Here is a 22,576-nt window from a genome sequence, read left to right on the forward strand (position 1 = left end):
GATGAGCTAGGCTGTCAAATCACAGGATACTCGTTCACATGCTGCATGTAGAGAGTTTCTGAGTTAGATCCCAGGTCAGACAGGAAAGCATAAGAGAGACTTAAGGCTTTCTGGAATGCCATCCAAGTTCTTCTGTGTCAGGGATGTTATTATGACGATTCACCTTGTTCCTTTCTAAGCCTTAGAATTTGTTTGATTGTTCACGTTAACACACATGTGTACTTTCTGAATGAAATTAATTCAGATGGAAGATTTCTGTGCACACTTTAAATGATTTAGGAAGAGCCCTTCCATGTGTTAAGACTGCGTACCTAAAAGACTGTCAGTTTTGATCAGATACTTTTCAACAAAGTTCGAATTGTCTGTTTCTGTGACAGGGAGGGTTCACTCTGTCAGAAGTCAGTTAACTTCTGGTGTTATCTACAGGATGTCTCTGTTTTGGATGTCTACCAAACTGCCACCTGAACTTTCATGTACGTTTTCGTTAAGTGTAACAGTATTGCTGAAACATTCCAGCCTGATATTTCCTTTAGAAGAACAGGTTTTGGTCTGTATTTTGCTAGAAACTTCAAGACCTCATCCAGATATGTAGTGTTTCTGCCGGGAGTATTTCTTAGAAACATCCTTGCTATGAAAGTATCTAAGTTGGAAAGGCCCTGAAGTTTACATTCTTGCAACTATTCCACTTTGTCCTATGTTGGCTACGTTAATGTAAATGGATATTTCCGTCCCTTTGATATATCTCTGTTACACTTCCAAGAATTCTTTCAGGTCAGTAGGACTGAGAGGGAGAAGCTTCTCTTATTGCTTTCACGGAGGCATTTGCAACTTTTGTAGATGGAGGGGCTTATGTGTGCTCCTGCAGAAGTTGGTTAGGCAAAAATTCTCCATCTTACAGCACCGGAACTGCTTTTGTTTATTTGGAGTTTGGGTTTTTCTAGAGTGGATTTGCCCACAGAACGAAAGCACGTATTGGAGATCTACCTCAGTTACAAATAAATAGGCTTTCTTCTTTGAGCTCTGTGGGCTGTTAGTTGAGGCCCACAGACATGAGATTTGAATGTAATCATTGTCATAATGCAGAGCTGCAGGTGTTATAGCACATTTAGGAACATGGAGCACATGTCTTTGTGACCCACACTGTAAAGACAACCATAACCATGCACAGGCAATTGCATTTTCCCCAGGATCTGAACTAAAGCATTTATTTAATAATACAATTCAAAAGACATGAAGTAATGTGGAGCTTTTGGCCTCCTGCAAAGGCATTCTGGTGCTTGATTACAGTCACAGCTGGGAAGCTGTGCCTTATTTCATAGTCCCTTCTATCCTCTGACCTGATTTTCACTATTTTACTCTACATTGTTCAAACAGCGTTAAGAACATTTAGAGAAGGTAAGAATGAAATTTTAAGTCTCTTTGATGGTCTTTCACGTTGCCATAAAATGGTAACAGCATCACAAAATATGTCTGAACAGCAGTTTCTCGTGTACCTGCAGGTATGTAGACATTTTTAAGCCAGCTGTAGGTTATCTAGCTGAGATAGATACTGCTAGAAAGGTAGCTACTGCAGTGCAGAGCTTGATGGAGGATGGAAATTTCATCAGAGTTGAGTACGTTTTTGTGCAATTAATCCTTGCTGATCCATTACATTGCATATAGTGTCCAGTGTCCACCACCAACCAGTTGTTGCTGGTGGATATTAGCATGCTTTAAGTTGAGTATGTGTCTATATAACTTATTGAAATGGGTTTTCTGTGTTAGAATTTTCCAGGGTAGATATGAGTTGCATTAGAAAGCTCCCTTTTAAGTCACCCCTGTTACAGTGATAGTACATTGATTCACAATCGGTAATTCCGGGTAACAAAAGTAAAATACTTGTGTTTGCTTTGTGCCTTATTTTATTTAGGTATTAAGAGAGTGCTATATCCTGCCTTGACTTCTTGACTTAGAATGAATGTATGATCTGACAAAATAAGTGTAGATATACAGTGTATTTCTTGCCAAATACACTTAAATTATAACAGCTTTTGTAAGTTGAAATAGTGTTCTGAGTAGCGTTCTGTTTTCAAAATAATTTTTTATTTTAAAATGTATGAAGTATTTGTAAGTTCACATAAATGCTATTTTTATTCACAGATAATGCACCTCAGGTAGCAATTACCGCACCGGGATCTGGTAACCATAGAAACAGCTCTACAGGCCCAACACCTGACTGCTCTCCTCCATCACCAGACACTGCACTTAAAAACATAGTGAAAGTTATACGTCCTCAGGTAGGTGATCACCATAAGCATGCTCTTATTAGTTGTGCTTTTATTTTAAAAGCAGACTATGATGCATTTATTCTAAGGGTATGTGTCACTGTACGTATATGAATAGGTCAAAGACAGGTAAACAGAAGATAAAATGTTTTCTGGACTTAGGAAGCAATCTTGATAGCAGAAGAAGAAAGAATATTTTTTGAAAGAGCCCAACAATGTACAGAGAGATATCAGCACATTTTTCTTATAGCGTTAATGATGAATGTAATACTTTGTATTTTTATTAACTGTTAGGTTTTTTCCAAGTTTGTGTTCTGCTTTTATCAGTATTAATTCCCTGCTGCTTTTTCAGCTTTACCTTCCCATTTTTGTATCTCCATTTACATGATCCCATAATGTTTCACATGTTCTTTAGTTTACCTACTCATAAAATATTGCTTCTTGACTTTCATCCTTCCTAACTATATGTATTTCTAGTAGTGTTTGGCAAACAAGATGCTTAACGAGTGGAAGACTTGAGTGCTCCTTTTAATTCTTTAAGGAGTGTGGCCATTTAAAATAAAATATTTTAAATAAATAAGTCTTAGAATTTGATTCAGTAGTATAGAGGTAATCAGCATCAGTTTATTTTAGAATCCTAGGATCATAGCATAACATAGGTCAGAAGATACTTCAGGGGATTATCCAGTTCCCCGCTTAAAAAGGTGCGACATTAGGTGTGTCAAAGCTAGCTGTGACAACTACATGCTGAATTGACTAATTGTGAAACTTTTTTTGGTGTGAACCAAAAGAACTTCTATTGTTCTCCTGCCAATTACTGGGTTCAAATGCAGCCATCTGTTCTTCATTGCTGAGCTGATCTCTGCAACTGAGCCACTTTGACGCTAGTGGATGCAGGCTTTGTATCATCAGTATGTTGCTGGCATTTATTTTACTTGAGAAGTAAGCCGATGGATATATTATATTTTGGTAAGAATTAGAACAGATTGCTTTGGTGCCACACAAGTGAGCGTGTTACAGTGACAGAGGTGGATCTTTCTTTCAGTACTCATTGGAGCACGCAGTTCAAAAGGTCCTGCAGAATTAAAGGTAATTACTAGGTGCACCTGCCATTTCTCTCTAGGAGCCATTGGTTTCCTATGGCCAACACTGTCAATATACAAAAATTCTGATGACTAGCTGCTGCAGACCATCCCTCTGACACTACGGTAGTATGGGTTCCACATCCTGGTTTAAATCTAGATTGCAGGGGGTCTAAAATAACAGCTTCTTCTCCTTTTCTGTTTTTATAGTTATTTCTCCTTTTTTCTTGTTCCTGTAGTCTCTCTGTCCCTCCCACCTTACATCAGTATAGTACTGAAATGCCTTCTTCTCTCTAAGCTGTTTTTTATAGTAGGCGGCAAGCAAACAGAAAGGTATTGGAATATTGTTGGAACAAGCTGTTGTGTGATAGCTTATTGAAAATAGCATTTAAAAAGCTGTTTCCATCATGATATTGCCAACAGATGGACCCAGAACACTGAATGGTGATGTTCTTCTGCTAGTTAGCTCTGAATGGATTCAGCAGATTCTGGGGAGCTATTTTCAAATTTAAATCATACCATTTACTGACTCCCAGTATTCTCATCATTCTGCAGAACAAAAGTTAGCTGTGCAATATATATGGTCAGAACTTTATCATGTTTGGTAAAATATCTCTCATGTGGCCCTACATGTGGCATACTTCCTATGCAGAAAACAATAGCAGAAAGGCACATGTAGGCTAGCGCTTAACGTATGTTGTAAATCTGTGCGCTAATACGCAAGAAGTTGGATACACTATAGCATTCAGATCCCATTATGCTTCTCCTTTCTGCATGTGTTTTATGCACATATCTTCAGTATTCTTCCTTTCCTTTGTTTTTGTTGCTTACATAATCACCTCCCCCCAAGATCTCAACCCAAGAATTTAGACAAAGAAGTTTAGATATTTGCAATGTGGTGTTTGCAAACCATTAGTGTTAATTCTGCCTGCATATTTAATTCCTTTATTCTATGCCTGCTGCATTCAATTACATGGCAAGCTCTTTGAAGGTTAACACAATAGGATTCTATTCTTGACTGACCTCTCACCACTCATGTAAAACTAATGAATAGTGTTACACAATGCATGCAAAATAATTAATTTTCTGTCATCTGCCAGGGCCTCTTTGCACTTTTCTAGCGAATAAAAGATTTTAAACAGATCTAAACCAGAGATTGTATAAATTTCCAAACCAACTGTCACTCCTTTCCCCTTTTCATATATCTTATGCATCCTGCACAGGAAGGTGCCAGTGAAAGGCAGAATGGGAAACTCTTCAGCAGCTAGTTTTGCACTAGCATGGATGAAGCTGACAGGGAAGTCTGGCCTTCCAACTCATATTGTTATTTTCATTTATAGACTGACTTATCTTTCCTGGAGGATTGTGCATATGACAGTTTACCCGCGGTGAGGAGAAACACTCACTGTGTTTCTGTGTAAGCAGCAGCAGAGGGGACCAAAGATTCCTTCCTCCCACCTGTCTGGTGAGGGCACATGGTGGCAGCGAGTAGAAAAGAAAAACCCGGTGAGCTGGGTTTGAAGGCAGAAGTGGGGGTCATTCTGCCTCCTGTTTCCTTTGGCCTTTTCTTTCTAAGACTGCGTGTCAGGTCGCATGATGGCAGCGCGTATTCATGATTCAGCACGTGACAGATTTTGAAGATATTTGTATGAATGTGAGGTTTAGCACAGCACAGTGGCTTCTCCTCTCTCCTGTTCCAGACACTCACATACCAAACGCAGCTGGTGGGGAACCCTGTCAGCTGCACCTGCTGTGTGGGGTCCCTGAAGAGGAGGACGGCTGTGATGCTGCACTGGCAGCCCGTGGGGTGAAAGTACCACAGCTGGGAGGTGTGAGACAGGAACAATCTCACACAGAAAGTGTGGATCCAAGGGGTCTGGGTCATGGACCCAGTTAAGGGATTCCTCAGAACGCACTCAAAACTTGTTTTGTCTTTTTCCTTCTAGTTGTCTCTTAACCTGGCCCTAATTATTCCCCTTCTCATAATAAAAACACATCATCACAAAACCTGGCTGGGAATTTCTATTTTCCCCCAATCTTTCACTCACTTTTCTGGAAATGTATCCTTTCTTCAATTAATTAGGATGAATTTTGAGGTGAGAAACCTGCAGTTTGTTGTGACCCTACCACTCATCCATTATAAGATCCCATTGCTTTCTAAAATCTATCTAAAACTTTCTTTGGATATGTCTCAACTATTCAACTCGGCATACTATTACTAAAGCTGAAGCCTATTTTAACTGAAATGGTGTATTTTCCTGGCACAGTGCAGCACTCAGGAGAGATACTCGCTCAGATCTCAGAAGCAGTATTAAGTTCAGTGCCACAGTGCCACCCACCTCTACTGCTTCCAGTCCTGACGCTAGCACTCTTAACAGCAATTCAGGCATCTGTGTGCTCTTTTATCTGTGCACCTTAGCTGGCGCTTGTACCTGTGATCTGGCATTTTGCAAATACACCTCTTGTTTTCAAATTTTCACAGGGTCATCCTCTGAAAAAGAGGATTTGTTTGAAAAGTTAGGTATATGCAGGTAAGAAACAAACAGATTTTAGTTCAGATTTTGAATCACTCAGTTATTTTTTTCCAGATTGTCCAGAGAAGTTTTAGTAAGTTTTTAACTCATGAATTGCTGATTAATGATGATTTTGAGAAAGTAATGCAGTTTCAAGTTCAAGACGTAGGCCTCTGAAGTATACTAACAGCACATGGGGGGAAAATGACATGTGGTGGGAGACCAAGTAGGTCAACATCTTAACTAAAATTTAGGCTCTCTTCCAATTTTAACTTAGTTATGCTAGTATATATAATAAAATATAACTTACCGTATCAGAATTTTAGAAATCTATAGTAAAATTGAGCTTGTTGTACCACAATTCCTATAGCTCTCCATCTGGGTGAAGCCTGAACAAAATTGGGCTGTGTGTGATGCTTCATGTATTTTTCACATTAGGCACTCAATTTAATAAGTTTTTCCTTACTGTAACTTATTTGTTTGTTCAGCTGCATTTCAACAAATAAACTATACTCATAGAGAGAGAAAGAGCACCTTTTTTCCTAAGAGACTGTTTCTATTGCTAGTGGGTCATTGGCCTATTCCCATAAAATTGAATTCTGACTTTTTACCTTTTACGTTCCTTATTAAATGTACTCCAGCTTTTGCATACTCTCTTCTTGTCTTTATAAGATATGTTATATGGCTAACTGTAAGCACAGCTTTTTGTGTCTAAATGTGGATTATTTAAAAGTGGCTTGGATTTTATCTATCATAAATTAGTATTTTCCCCATTTTATGTGAATAAGCAAACTACCTAAGAGTGTTGTTTCAGTGATGTAAAGAGAGATTCTGGTAGAAAGACCAAGGAACAGAGAATTTCAGTGTTTCTGACATAATGGAATTTCATCATCTCATTCTTGCTGGTTTTATTGCTAAGATCTGCAATAATCTATTCATTATAATATGGGTGTTTTTTTCTTGTGAGTTTGGATGTGCTGTCTTTACATTAGTCATTGTTTTTTCTATCTATCCTTTTTAATCCCTTTAAATAAAATTACAATTCCATCTATGGTTCATCATTCCTCTAAGACATTTAGCAATATAATAGAAGATAATAGTTTAAACTTTAGAGGACAAAAGAAATTGTTTCATCTTTCTGCATGCAGTAATGGATTCCTGCAGGACATCTGTAGCCTCTGATAGACCTCTCGCACTTGTTTGGGCTACCAGATGTGCCTCATGTACAACTATTTTGTGCATGCGCAGTGAGCCTGGCATAACTATGTAGATGTAGTTCATCTGGGTATAGGGAAAGACAGGGACCATGATGTTCCAACCCCGTATAGCAGCCTGGACATGAATGGACAGACCAGACACAGAACATACGTGCTCCAGAGCCTCTTTAATTGATCTAAATAGTGATAGTAATTTACATTTGAGGAAATAATATCTCATCCTTTTTGCAGTTAGGTGCAGGAATTACTTTAAACAAAAACAACAAAAAAATCATCTTAGAGGCAGCTCTGGACAATCACAGTTCCAGAAAATAGATTTTCAGAACGAATAGTTCCATAAACAGGATTTTCAAGTGGATTAGTAGCGCTATTTTCCCTGTGGTGAAGTAACCCTAGCTCCCCCTGTATGCCTGCACCCTACTGCAGTACCTGTAGTTCTTCCCAAATGAAATGCATCCCTTGTTACGCTTTGCTTGAGTTGGCACATACCTGTCTCTGCAAGCTTAGGGAACACCAGTTAAATCCCCACTGCAGGCTGTTGCACCAGCGCACAAATGCATGAGAATTCAGTGATGCATCCATTGCACTTGTTTTGCGGCACCAAAAAAAAAAAATAATCTGCTTTGTTACATTTTATCATAAAAAGGAGGGCTGGAGAACACACTTGTGTAATAAGTTCTCACCACTCACTTCTGTAATGAGATCACAGGACAGCTGGGGTGTAAGGACCTCTTTTTTCCTATGAACTGCTTTCTGTGCTCAGCCCAAGTTAGGGCACGCTCAGCCAGGCAGGGAGTAACCAGAAGAATCACCATGGAGAAATACTGCGCAGGCACAATCTGCTTCCTGTTTGGGTGCACTCCTCTTTTTCTGGTATGTTTTGGTGCTGGACTTCTGTGCAACCATTCACGGTGTCCATGCTTAGCACAAGAGGCAAATTAGACTTAAAAAGATTTTACCGAGAGTTATGATTTTGTGCAGGATCAAACCCATCGTCTCCAAGGTAAAAGCCACCCCTGAGTGCATGATTTTATGATGTTCTTAAAGGTGCTGAGCACTTGAAAGATTCTGAACATTCCCCAAACCCATTAAAATCAAGACGTATTCTATGGTCCACAGATAGGCAGATTTAGCTCCCATCATTAGTGTGTCTGCTTTAGAGATTTCTCCTACGTTACGTAGTCTTTCCAAGGTTGGATATATCCATTAGGGCTGCAAGCACTGTAAGGTAGTTGATGGCAGTCAGTGACCTTGATTCTAGGTATGGAGATATATTTCATAAAATTCTCTCTCTATATATTTTTCTTTATAAATCTTTAAAGTGTCTACGCAAATCTACTGCACACAGTTTGAGACCTTCTAATTCTAATGATGTTGAAATGAATAAACAAAGAAACAAACAGATAAATAAGGCTCCTAAATAGCCCTTAAAAAAAAGAAAACAAGTAAAAGAGATACTGCCAATGCCATTAAGATGTGGTTAGCAATTCATCTATGCGTGACTGAAAATAGGACAGACATTATGAAATTCTGTTATTTGAAACACTGAGTACCAATTACAAAAAAAGTTTATGGTTGGAAGTTTCTCATAGGACTGATTCCCCCCTCACCCCCCTGTATTACTGCAGAATTAATGGGTAGAAGACATGTAACAGCTCCAGAGGAGGATGTTTTAAAAAAAAAAATTCCTTAGAGCATAATGGATACTCTGTGACTATTTAATAACAACATTAACCAAAATATTATTAAAGAGATGCATTGTAAAAAATCTCCTTTGACAAGTAACTGTGAAACATAATTCTATTTAGATTATTTTAATTAGAGCTGAGATAATATGAAAACATAAACACATCTACCCAATACACAGTACTAATGAAAACAGCAAACAGTATGTGTGAGTGCATTTAATTGCAGTTCAACTGGATACTAAAGCACAAGTATAAATTAAAGCAGCAGAACACTCTTTACTCTCAGGACTCTTCATGTTTTTAGAATATCACTTCTACATGCATATGTTTTCTTGGTTGAAGTTGGTTGCTTACCTGGAGAGATTCTCTAGGTTGTGTTTCCTGATTCAATACAAACATAAATCATACAGAAGAATTGAAAATTTTTCATATCTGAACTTGCAATAGACCAAATTGGTGAAATACTGAGCATAAAGATAGTTCAGATACTGGAAGATAGTTCAGATAGTGAAAGATAGGAATGTACATCTGCACTAGTAAAATAACCTTCTGAGCTCTGGAAGGTTGTAATCTACTCTGTTGAACTGTTAACGCAGTCCTGGATATAGTTCTGGTCCTGTACAATTCTCTCGCTCCAGAAGTATCCACTGTCAGGCCTGACTGGGAATTTGAATGGGCCAAGGACCATTCCTGGTAGGTAATTCTGCTTTGAAGACCCTGCTCTGAAAGCTAATTTAATAGTAGGGGTGTGAATCAATCCATGCCAATTGCCCAGCCCTAGTATGTGTAATGCTTGGAAACAGTAACACACTCAGAATCTGGAAGGTTAAAGCCTTACCTATTGTGCTTTGATGGGTATCTCACCAGATTCGTAGCATTGTCCTTTGTTTATGTGTAGTACTGGGCAGTTTTGAGCACCTTAATTACTGAGTAATCCTTTATCATCATCTGAAAATGCACCACGTCTGCACACATGCTATCCGTAGCATGCAACTTAAAAAACAGCCATCACCTTGACCCTTCAACCCTTCAAAATTTTTAATACACAAATGTAATGATATAAGCAATTTTCACAATCTGTAGGTCAAAATGGGAAGTTAGAAACAGCTGGAAGCTGTGCTTTTTTTGAAGAAAATGGGTTTACATCCATTTTCCAACTGTTTCAGTGAAAATAACACTTTTTTAAAATCTTTGAAAGTTGGAAACTTCTTATAGCTGAGGAATAAGACATTCCTCTTATTTATAAAATTTATCTCTCACAATTTGGATCTCATTTCAAGCAATGTTTTCCCAAGATAGGAGTAATGATGTGTCTTCAAAATCTGATCACATCTGTCAAAGAGGGAAAGCACTACAAAAGTTTTATCACTCAGGACCGCTACACCTCACAACCCACAGCTGCAATATGGTTGCAATTAAAATGAAAGTAGAAGTCAAGGAAAGAGGAAACTGGGAGAAGACCCATTCTTTCCCTTTTTGATTCCCAATCTGATTTGTCACCTCTGGTAAAACCAGAGGTGGAAGATGGAAGGGGGCAGCAACCCTCTGACCTTTGGTTACATACTCCAGTGGAGGACTCCTAAAGGAGGAGCTACTATAACATGCACAGAGGAGAACAGAACCACATGAACAGAAAGAACTAGGGGTATTTGGTACCTAGAGTCACATTGCGTGACTTTCTAACCACAGGCTACATGAAAGACCGACGTGTCTGTGCCATCCTTGAGTATGTCACTATCGGTGAAATGATGAATGTATGCTAATGGGCCATGGGATTACTGTAAAGAAGCACGCACTTGCTGCTCACGCAGGATACAAGAGGTGTCTTTCTCTAAATTAAAAGTCAGTCAAACAGAAATGACACCATTAAAAATGAATTTAATTTTAAAATGCATTATACTTTTAGTAATGAAAAGGTTCTACTTTTTTTTTTCTTTTCAAATTCCCATGATCTTCTAAGCTCCCTGTGGTGGCTGCTTGAGATATATTTGTTGCCAGCCACTATGTAATTTCTGCCTTCTGCTCTTAAAATAAATTAAGATGTTGAGAAGTAAAAACAAGAATGTCAAGATGGGTGCTGAAACTGTCTATGTTTTATTTTTAATTGTAGTTATAATTTAAGATAAGGTTCTATGAAATGAAAAAAGAGGAAATGATATTACCTTATTAAAAAGACAGTGTGTCTTCAGCTTGTTTAACATGGTATTTTGAGGTTTGACAGGATAATTGATTCAGGAGTCAAGTAGTAGTTCGGTGCAGTCTTTCACTTCTAGGTGACATAGATGAATCTAACCCAGATCCATCATGGTTGTGGTGTAGGCTGGACTGGCCACTAAACAAACAACAGATGCTCTCTTTTAATCTCTCTCTCCCTTCCCAGACAAGAAGGAAGTAAAATTACTGAAAAGAAAATTGCTTCTGTCCTACCTCAAACCAGGACATTTGTAACCCCCAGTTTTTGCAATTTCAAGGCTACTTGATCATCTTAGTTCAGATCCTATAAATCAAATAACTCTTGGCAGCAGCATTGACTGATGAGAATGTGTCAGGCCTGTTGAACTCTGCAAATCAAAACTGAGGTACTGGGGACAGGACAAAGTGAAGAAGCCTGTCCTCTCACAGGCTGTATTGTACCAAGAGAATTATGAATGTTTTAGGATTTTATGTAAGTGTACATGAGCAAAAGAGACAAAGATAGAAACAAGATGGTAAGTTGGGATGTTGAGGAAGAGGACAGAGACTAAGCAACCGTAAAAGTGATGTGAAAGTTGTATTTGAATGGGAGGACAGGTTAAAATTGGATGCACTGAAGGACAATGAGAAGGATGTAGTGACTGATAAAGTCAGTGGGAGATAGGACCATTATGGAATTCATTTGAGAGACCTTGATGATAGAACCGCAGAGAAGCAAGTTTTGGAAGATGAAGAGGAAACAGCTAGGAAGAACTGGAATCTATTAGGATACTGTGAAGGGTGTTTTAGAGTAAAATAAGTTGTTTTGGAGGGAATATAGCAATAGATAGAAGAAAACTGAGAAAAAGAAAGGGGTGGAATGGAAGATGAGTGAGTAGAAAGAGAATGATATCTTGAGAAAGAAGGGAACTGGAGAAGGGAAAATTTCTGGAGTAGCAGTGAGTTGATCAGAGAATAAGAATGAAATCATCTGGGCAGGTACCAAAATGAGGGATATATGCAGCCACATGGCTACATTCATACTGTGTATGTATATGAGATGTGCCTGGGAAAAGGGGCTACAGCATCTCACCTTCATTGGTAAGTCTGTGTTTTGTGTGCTAATAGAATTTGAGAATGTGGGTTCAGTTCTGTGGGTTCTATCATACATTTTCTGCATGGTATGGTGCAACATTTTACGTTATGTAGGGCAGCTGGAATTTGGCAGTATTTGCCAAATGCAGAATTTCCTTGAGCTCATTGGTTCTCAGTGATTTAATGAGCCACACATCTGTCCCTTGGCAGAGCTCTATACCTTAGTTCAGCATCTCTGAAATGGGGCTAATAGCTCTGCCATAGTGCAGAGCAGTATTGTGAGAATTAATTCTTTACAGACTGTGATGGCGCTATGTACACAAATCCCAAAGATAAAAGGAGGCGGTGACAAGTTTGTATTGCAGACTACTTTGATGCTGGAGAAATATTTCGACGTTAAATTGAGGAAGGAATTTTGCCCTTATCCCTCTGCTACATGTGCTACATGTGAAAAATATTTGAATGGTCCCTTGCGTGCTCTTAGTGTTACATGCAAGTCATGGTAGCATTACAGAATTTGCATGCAACTTCCATTCATGGGAGCATTAAGTAAGTCCTTACTTGTCTTTTTAATAGAAAAGCAATTCAGTATGTGTATTTTGATGCCTTTCCTGTTTTGCAGTGTTCAAAGTGGTATCTTTCATTGATATACGTTCGCTACTGACATAACATGAAAATATTCTTATTAGACCTGATTTGAAAGTTATTTAAATCTTGTTATTGCAATATCTTTAAAGATTTTTATTGATATACTTTTGCTTTAGCGTTGATGATGAGGTTTCTTCATTAGCCTGATTTGGTATGCTGTTTCAGGATGGTCTAAGGTTTCCTAGGTCGGTATTATGACAACTGAAATAATAGCCATGAAGAAACATTTTAAAGTAAATGGTCATTAAAGAGATTATATACACATAACAAGTAAATTAAACATAACAAGTAAATTAAATACATGAATGTAATGGATAAAGGAAGTCTACTTCAGGACAAATCTGCATGTGGTCATGTAGTATACATACTGGGGTGAAGTTAAGCCATAAGTGGGCTACACTTTCACAAGGGTTGTTTAAGTGTGTGCAGACTTTCTGAGTAGTATGAGGCAGACAGGTAATTTAATGACGGACAAAGCTGGCTTTGGTACAAAGAATAAAGGAAGCATCATCTCTTTGCGACAGAGTTTTTTGTGTTTGTACAGTCTCCACAGCTATAAAGCCTTGACCCATGATTACATTTCCTGGCTATTATGATATTGCATATAGTAAATAGTCTTAGAATTATTCAGCACCTACCTTGAGAGATCTCAAGGAGTAGCTTTGAGAGATGCAATCCAGGAAACCAAGGTGCAAGACTCCAGTAAGTGACTTGTTAATTTCTGGCTACACATTCTGCCAGTAAGGCTGGAATTTGGCTCCGGATTCTAACAAATGAAGTAAGGTATGCAGAGTGTCTACATGTGAGCTAGAGGTGGGATTCAGTCTGGAACTAAAACACCTATACTTTCATCTCTGTATATCATAGGATCATAGAATCGTAGAATGTGTTCGGTTGGAAGGGACACTTAAAGGTCATCTCGTCCAACCCCCTGCAGTAAGCAGGGACATCTTTAACTAAGGATCAGATTGCTCAGAGCCTCATCAAGCCTGGCCTTGAATGTCTCCAGGGATGGGGCCTCCACCACCTCTCTGGGCAACCTGTGCCAGTGTCTCACCACCCTCATTGTAAAGAACTTCTTCCTAATGTCTAATCTAAACCTACCCTGCTCTAGTTTAAAACCATTGCCCCTTGTCCTATCACTACATGCCCTTGCAAACAGGGTATGTAAGAATCTCTGTCTGATTTGGGTAGCAAATCTCCCATCATGATCAGTAGAGATGCAGGATTCAAATCAGTTTTCTAAAAGCAGGCATCTAATGTCACTTGAGGTGCCATAAAGGTGTCTGACATGCACATGGAGGCTTTCAGGTATGATATAGGGCATACGCAGGGGACACCTGCACTCTTCTGGATGGCAGCTGGAGGCCAGGTGAGATGCCCCTGGGAATCTCCAGTGATGGTGGATACCTGTATTAAGGCAAGTGAACTAATACCAAAGTGACTGGGTGAGGTGAATTGTTCTCTGGACTCTATTGATTTTATTGACTAGATCTCAGTCGGCTGTACTGGGAGCTTAGATACCCAGTGGAGATGTAAGTAGCTATGCTATAAATTTAGTTACCTAAATCTGGAACTGAATTTAATCCTAACTGTAGAAAAAAACATATTTTTTCTGCAGTTTTTGTGCACACTGTAGTTTAGAGAGACTCAGAGGGATGCAATAAACACAAACTGGTTTACTGCATGTCTCTTAGCATATATTAATGAACAATTACCATACTTTAACCACATAACATTTTAAAGGACCCAGAAAAGGTGCAAAAGGCTCCTCTAGTTAGCTACAAAAGCTCAGATGCTAGCTTCCTATGTAATTATGTAGAGAAATTATTGGCACATGTTGACAGATGGACCTTGTTTACTCCAAACAATATAGCAGAAATGTTATGCTGTAGAGCACTAGAGGCTGTGTGAGGTTCTGTATAGAATCCTTAGAGTGGGAAGACATATTAAACTGAGATACGTTTGTCTGACTTAATAATGTCGAAGCCCAAAATAATACAGGTGGTATTTTGTATCACCCAGGTCAGCAGATGGTTACATGTTATCATGAACAAACACAAAACATGTTTCTAGCTTCCATAATCACTTTTGAAAATCACTCTAGACTTATTTTATATAATTAACTCATGTCTCCAGAGCAAATAATAGCTCTTTATTGATGGACACATTTTTCCAAATCTGTGAGAATTTGCAAGCTAAACTGATCTTTAAAAATGCTTTAAAATAGTTTTGGGGGTTTTGTTTGTTTGTTTCCCACCCCCCACCCCCCCCAAGACTTTGCAGATGTTTTTTGTGAAATTTTTGCCTTTTAATACTACGCTAAGGGGTTGTGAAACAGCTTGTCATCCATAAGTTAGTAAAAGGCCGTATGATGCGTCAGAATGCTGCTATTCTGATTCCAAGAACAGGGTACACAGTTGAAGCGGTGGCTGGAGACCTGACTGGGCAAAGACAGAGCGGTTTTTTGAAGCTGCTTAGGAATACTGAGCTAGTCCATTCCAGCTGCCTTTTTAGGTGGGAACGGTCTCAGTTTTTGAATAATCAGAGTTCCTGCACATCATGTTACTGGAAGCGTCATCGTTTCAACTCAGAAGTTGAATTCCTGCAAAACCACAAAGACACCGTTGCTTGGGAAAAGGCCAGGAACATGTTTCTAAGTGACCGCAGATCTTTTTCAGTTTTAGAAATAATTAGGTCATTGATTAATTTGTTGTCTAGCAAAAGTGTGCATTTTATGTTTAATTAGTACACATGAATCTTTTTTCGTCTGATCAGAGAGTTATTTTGGCTCAGGTCCCAAACAATGACTTTTAACCAGACTGTTTGATGTTGGAGTCTGTCCCTGTTCATTGAACTCTCCTGTGAAATTACTAGCCCTAGGAGTCAGCCTTTCAAAGCAAAGGCTGTTTTTAATTATTAAAGAAAGTAAATCACCCCAATAGACTGTACATGAGTTCCAGATGAATGCTCAAATTTACCCTTTGCTATTTTTCTCAGTTTTAACAGGACACAGTCAATTCCCACGGTGCTCAACACAACTTTAACAAACAATCAGCATTATGCAAACCTAAGCCTATTGTCTGAAATTCCGGTAGAAAGTGAATTTTTACTGAAAACAGTCTAATTCTCTATTTGTAACAGAAACATTGCAGGGCTCACAACCTAAAAATGAAATAGACCACAAACGAAATTGAAAATTACTCCACTGGGATAGATTGCATTTTAACAGGTAGTTCTAAGTGAGGGTAAATATCTTCATGGTCTGAGGAAGACTTTATTGCTCCCAGGGTAATAATTTGGTCTTGACACTAATAAGTAGCAAATTCTTGACCTTTACAAATATCTGACCTCTTAAGCCTGACATGCCAAAACAAGAAGAATTAAAGCACCCTTTACTCTCTTTCTCTATTTACGTTTCCCAGCTCTAGTTATCCAAGACAGCAGTTCCTGAGATGTTTTTCACTGTTGTGAAATAAATATACAGACAGCTATAAATATAACACAGGTGTCTGTATGTAAATATAAATATACATATATATATATACACACATATATATAAATAAACAGACACCTGGATGCAGGGCCTCCTCTGTTTTGGAGGAGGCATTTAATGTTTCAGGTCATTGTTCTTGAAGCAGCTAGGAGCATCATGGGGCTGGGATATTTTGAGTATGGAGCTGGATGAGTGCGGCAACAGCCTATTTAGCATGACATTGCAAACCGTGAGTGGTCCATGGCTTATAGTCCATGACATTGAGCACTAAGTTTATGTCTATATTAATAAGTAGCGCAGTGTAATGGGAATACATCTGTGTAGTGGAAAAATTGTTGCTGACCTGATGATAATGCCATATAGATTTCATGGGTTTTAATTAAGGCTAGCTTTAGTGTGGTCCTGTGGTCAAAGGGCCGTAAGGAATTGGAGCACATTTTGCACAGTCCTTTAATGTACCTTATGGTGTAGATCCACCCAAAAGGAATGACTTTCTCATGCTCCGAACTTGCTCTGCGATCCAAATAACAGCCATTAAGTGGGGTCAATACAGAGGTTCACTTCAAAAGCAAATGTTTGATACCAATGTGTATCGAGTTTTTCACTAGTCCATGAAAACTCGTGAAGAAAGTTTGATTTTCACGTAGGTTTTTTAAGCTGACGCTTCCCCCCTAAGCTTTTAGACATTTCCGTCTTTGAATATTTAAGGCAGCCCTTAATAAATTGAATAAACAGCAGAGGGTTGCTTTCGAGTGATGAGTGCTTGGTATTATTTTGTAAATTCCATTATACAGGCATCAGCAGTCTAATTGTTTTGCAAGATGTACCCATCAATGCAGCTGGTGAAGAGCTCCATTAGTTATCAAAAGATGATTGCAATTATTATATGCAAGGCTGTAAAACCCTATTTTATTTTGAATTAAATTGATTAGAATGAAGACATGCATCTTTTCTAATAAAGATTAATCCAAATTTTGGAAGGAAATTATCTCTACATCACCACAGCTTGTCATATGAAATTATTTTTATTAGTATAACTTTTGAGCTAAATAAAAACAGTAAAAAGAGAGAAACCCTAGGTAAATTTATTAAATGTCAAGTAATGAAAACTATGCAAAAAGTCTGTATTTTTCACTCCAAACTTCTATTTTTCTTGTAGCCCAAGCAGCGCACATCAATAGTGTCTTCTCTGGAATTTCATCGAATGAATCACAGCCACAATTATTTTGAAATCAACTCATCCATTGGCTGTACAAGTTTTATTTCTACTCCTGCAATCAGTCCAGCTAATTATTCCCTTGGATCTCTGGAATACAGTGTTGAAGAGAGAGAACTTCCAGGTATAGAAAAAAAAAGCTTACTTTGCCTATCAACAAAGCTTTATAAAACTGTAGGTCTGTGCATTTAAGCTGGAATTGCTGTTGTCTTTGGTAGTGAAACACATTTATCATAAACACACAAAATTATTCCTGTATTTTTTTTCTGCTGCTTAAAAATGGGTTCTCATATATCGTGACCAATATCATTAAAATATACTTTTTTCTGAATATTATCTTTTGAAAAGGTGAGCTTTGTTTTACAGAAAAGCCTAGAATTTAGGTATTGTAGTTTTTGAAATGATGATGATTCAGGTACATATCTACTTTCATCACTGTGTGGTCAGCGTAATCTAATATGAATCTTAAGCTGGAAAAACGTAATTAGAAATGATTGTGTAACCATCAGTAAATATGAGGAAGGGAAGATTTCTAAGTAACCTGATATTGTTTCTGCAGTAGTAATGGGATTCATTAAAGCAAAACTTTAATATATTTGCTCTAATGATAGGAATTCAGTAGAGTGATAGTGTGATTGTAACTGGGAAAGTTTTATCTGCATATAGAGGTTTACATAATGGAAATGCTTTAAAAAGGATTAAAATGTTTTTGTCTTCACGGATGAAAACTTCATGAGCAAGAAAGTCTCACTGAACTATGCATTTAGCTACTTCTGTCCCTTCAAATTTCATATGTGAGTTGCTTTATTTAAGCTAAACTTGTAGCAGAAGAGTACAGTATTTGGGAAAGCTGATGTATCGAAACAAATGTCTTTGATAGCTAGTCTGTGTCATCTGCAGATGGAGTTATTTTTTAAAGGACTACTGTATTTAAGATCTAATAGAAGTAGATTACTATAAAATGAAAAATAATACAAATGTTGAAATTCAGTTCAAACTTATCAACTGGCTTTTGTAGCGTTGATCTTCAAATGAGATAAATCCTGTAGAATTCTGGTTGGTAGGGTTTGAAAATTCTGAAAACTGTTGCTTTTAAATGATTTTAAAAAAATAATTCATTTCATAGTTAGATCAAAGGAAAACTACATTGTTAAAGACCTGTTGTGAAATAAGTTGTGTGAGAAATTCTATCTGTTATGTTGAAGAAAGAGTTAAAAGGATCAGAAATTATTCATATCGGTTTTCTTGGACTGACTGTGTCATTATCTTTGAAACTGAAAGAATTTGCTTATATTCATGGATATAGTAAATCTTTCAAGCCTAACTGGACATAATGAATTTGAATGGTATCTTTTACTCCTAGGCCTGGGGTCATTTGATTCTTTAGGTTTTGGGGGTGGTTTTTTGTTGTTATTTTTTTTCTACTGTAAATCCTCTTCAGTGATTGCAATTTCATTCTGGGTAATTGAATGATGCTAAATATGTCTTAACATTTAAAAGCAAAAATAAGAAAACAGAAAGAATGTTCATTGGAGTTAGATAATGAACTTCTCCAAATTGTTGCTGTTGCACAGTTCTGGTTAAGTTCTTCATAATATCTCTATTCGCTTTACTTTTATCTTCTTTGGTTAACTTTACAATAGACTGCACTCGTAACTTTTAATCACTGCATTTCATTAGGTCTGAAATTGGAACTATAGTCTCATGCTTATTAGAACTGTACATTTCTAATTTGTGGATTATTTGATTTATGGATTGAACGGAAGATGAATTTTTGTCTTGTCTCTGACTAGAAAGCTAAGCAAAAATAACAAAGGCAAAATGACTGGTTCTGAAGTTCTGGGCATGTACTGCAAGTTTTTCAAGAGTACAGTTTACCATAAGTAAACCATTCATTTACCATCAGTAAATGAAATAATTATAGTAAAAGTGCAATTCCCTCACCCCTTCTCAGCTGGTTTCTATCTTAGAATTAAGTAATATATAGGATCACAGATTAGACAGACAATCTTAGCCTGAATGACTAAACCACTTTGACTATTTAATGATAGATCAGAGAATCATTTAGGTTGGAAAAGACCTTTAAGATCATCAAGTCCAACTGTTAGCCTAGCATTGCCAAGTCCACCACTAAACCATGTCCCTAAGTACCACATCTACATGTCTTTTAAAGACCTCCAGGGATGGTGACTCAACCACTTCCCTGGGCAGCCTGTTCCAATGCTTACCAACCCTTTCAGTAAAGAATTTTTTCCTAATATCCCATCTAAACCTCTCCTGGTGCAACTTGAGGCCATTTCCTCTTGTCCTATCACTTGTTACATGGGAGAAGAGACCCACACCGACCTCACTACAACCTCCTTTCAGGTAGTCGTAGAAAGCAATAAGGTCTTCTCTCAGTCTCCTTTTCTCCAAACTAAACAACCTCAGTTCCCTCAGCTGATCCTCATAAGACTTGTTCTCCTGACCCCTCACCAGTTTTGTTGCTCTTCTTTGGATTCACTCCAGCACCTCAAAGTCTTTTTTTGTCCTGAGGGGCCCAAAACTGAACACAGTAGTCAAGGTGCAGTCTCACCAGTGCCAAGTACAGGGGGATGATCACTTCCCTAGTCCTGCTGGCTGCACTATTCCTGATACAAGCCAGAATGCTGTTGGCCTTCTTGGCCACCTGGGCACACTGCTGGCTCGTATTCAGCCACCTGTTGACCAATACCCCCAGATCCCTTTCTGCTGGGCAGCATTCCAGCCACTCTTCCCCAAGCCTGTAGTGCTGCATGGGGTTGTTGTGACCCAAATGCAGGACCCGGCACCTGTATGAGGTTGAACCTCATACCATTTCCCGTCGATCCAGCCTCTCCAGATCCCTTTGTAGAGCCTTCCTACCCTCAAGCAGATCAACACTCCTCCCCCAACTTGTTGACATCTGCAAACTTACTGAGGGTGCACTCGATCCCCTCATCCAGATCGTTGATAAGAATATTAAACGGAACTGGCCCAAATACTGAGCCCTGGGGAACAGCACTTGTGACCGGTCACCAACTGGATTTAACTCCATTCACCACAACTCTTTGTGCCAGCCATCCAGACAGTTTTTCACTCAGCGAAGTGTACACCCATCCAAGCCATGAGCAGCCAGTTTCTCCAGGAGAATGCTGTGGGAAAAGGTGTCAAAGGCTTTACTAAAGTTTAGGTAGACAACATCCGCAGCCTTTCCCTTGTCCACTAAGCAGGTCACCTTGTCATAGAAAGAGATCAGGTTAGTCAAGCAGGACCTGCCTTTCATAAACCCGTGCTGACTGGGCCTGATCACCTGGTTGTCCTGTATGTGCTAAGTGATGGCACTCAGGATGATCTGCTTCATAACCTTCCCTGGCACCAAGGTCAGATTGACAGGCCTGTAGTTCTGCAGACCCTCCTTGTGGCCCTTCGTGTAGACGGGTGTCACATTTGCTAGCCTCCTGTCAACTGGGACCTTCCCGGTTAGTCAGGACTACTGATAAATCATGGAAAGGGGCTTGGAGAGCACTCCTGCCAGCTCCCTCAGTGCCCTTGGGTGGATCCCATCTGGCCCCATAAACTTGTGTGTGTCTAAGTGGTGTAGCAGGTTGCTAACCATTTCTTCTTGGATTATGAGGGGTTCATTCTGCTCCCTGTTGTCCAGCTCAGGGGCTGGGAACCTGGAGAACAACTGGTCTTACTATTAAAGACTGAGGCAAAGTACCTCAGCCTTTTCCTTATCCTTTGTTACTGTATTGCCCCCTGCATCCACTAAAGGATGGAGATTGTCCTTAGCCCTCCTTTTGTTGCTAATGTATTTGTAAAACTATTTTTTGTCATCTTCTATGGCAGTAACCAGATTAAATTCTAGTTGGGCTTTGGCCCTTCCAGTTTTCTCCCTGCCTAACCTCACAACCTCCTTGTACGTCTCCCGAGTTGCCTGCCCCTTGTTCCAAAGGTCATAAACTCTCTTTTTTATCCTGAGTTCCAGCCAGAGCTCTCTGTTCAGCCAGGTCAGTCTTCTTTCCCGCCGTCTTGTCTTTTAGGATATGTGGACGACCTGCTCCTGAGCATTTAAGATTTTCATCTTGAAGAATGTCCAGCCTTCCTGGACTCCTTTGCCCTTTAGGACTGCCTCCCAAGGGACTCTGTCAGCCAGGCTCCTAAACAGGCCAAAGTCTGCCCTCCGGAAGTTCAAGGTAGCAGTTCTGCTGACTTCTCTCCTTAACTTCTCCAAGAATCGAAAACTCTGTCATTTTGTGATCGCTGTTCCCAAGACAGCCTCCAACCATTACATCATCCACAACCTTCCCTGTTCACAAACAATAGCTCCAGCGGTGCGCCTTCCCCAGTTGGTTCAATCACCAGCTGTGTCAGGAAGTTACCTTCCACATACTCCAGGAACCTCCTAGACTGTTTCCTCTCCGCTGCATGCACTGTAATTATACAAGTGACAAGGAGTACTAACATGTAAAGAGAATACCAAAATCCAGAAAGAACAGATCAAAGTGTCTCTCTTGAAAAAATGTCTGAGGCTTGTCTCTTACCTAGGTTATTAAAAGCTGAATCTTGAATAATAATTGTCAGCAAGGAGTAGCAGAAGCAGTGTTCTCCTACAGCTTTTTTTCTTCTTTAGCTAGCTATTGTTTCACTGAAAGGGTCCTTGTTCCTTTTTTACATCTACAGTGACAACAATTACAATCATCATATGTCTTGATTATAATCCTCTGAATTGCCAACTTGTTCTGAAAATTCATGGAAGATCTGCACCTTAAAAGAATGTTTAGTTCCATAATAACTGAGGATTTATGTGCATTTGAGTGTTTCCTTCTATATTATATTCTTGGACATTTATGTCTCTCATAGTTTTTTAAAAAGCCTCATCAGCAAAAAGCAACAAATTATTTTTTCAGGCTTATCAAGTTTCAAGGGTCTTCTGCCTGACCAGAAAGAAACAATATACAGAAGGAACCCATTTTCATAGCAACTGCAGCTAGTAGTTTTCTGTTGCCTTCTTTGAAACAATCAAAATGCTTTTTACAGGAGTTCTAAATTAGGGACTGCCATCTAAATAAGGCATTAGTATTTCCCTACTCAATTTCAGTGCTTTTTATGTTTTCTTCAGGATGCTTGCAATGATTCATTATCATTCAGATCAGAGCAGGAGACAAATACAACAAAATAATTA

General features: G+C 38.8%; 1 protein-coding gene across 8 annotated transcripts in view; it reads left to right on the forward strand.

Annotated features, from left to right (window-relative positions):
• ANKS1B (ankyrin repeat and sterile alpha motif domain containing 1B) overlaps positions 1 to 22,576 on the forward strand; it is a 448,571-nt gene that overhangs the window by 158,176 nt on the left and 267,819 nt on the right. For all 8 annotated transcript variants that reach the window (XM_063322734.1, XM_063322727.1, XM_063322733.1 and 5 more), the window contains 2 exons: positions 2,140 to 2,276; positions 17,335 to 17,515. In XM_063322734.1, coding sequence (XP_063178804.1) covers positions 2,140 to 2,276; positions 17,335 to 17,515 — 318 coding nt within the window. The remainder of the gene's footprint in view (positions 1 to 2,139; positions 2,277 to 17,334; positions 17,516 to 22,576) is intronic.

Source organism: Chroicocephalus ridibundus, chromosome 1, assembly GCF_963924245.1.
Source record: "Chroicocephalus ridibundus chromosome 1, bChrRid1.1, whole genome shotgun sequence".
Taxonomy (NCBI): domain Eukaryota; kingdom Metazoa; phylum Chordata; class Aves; order Charadriiformes; family Laridae; genus Chroicocephalus; species Chroicocephalus ridibundus.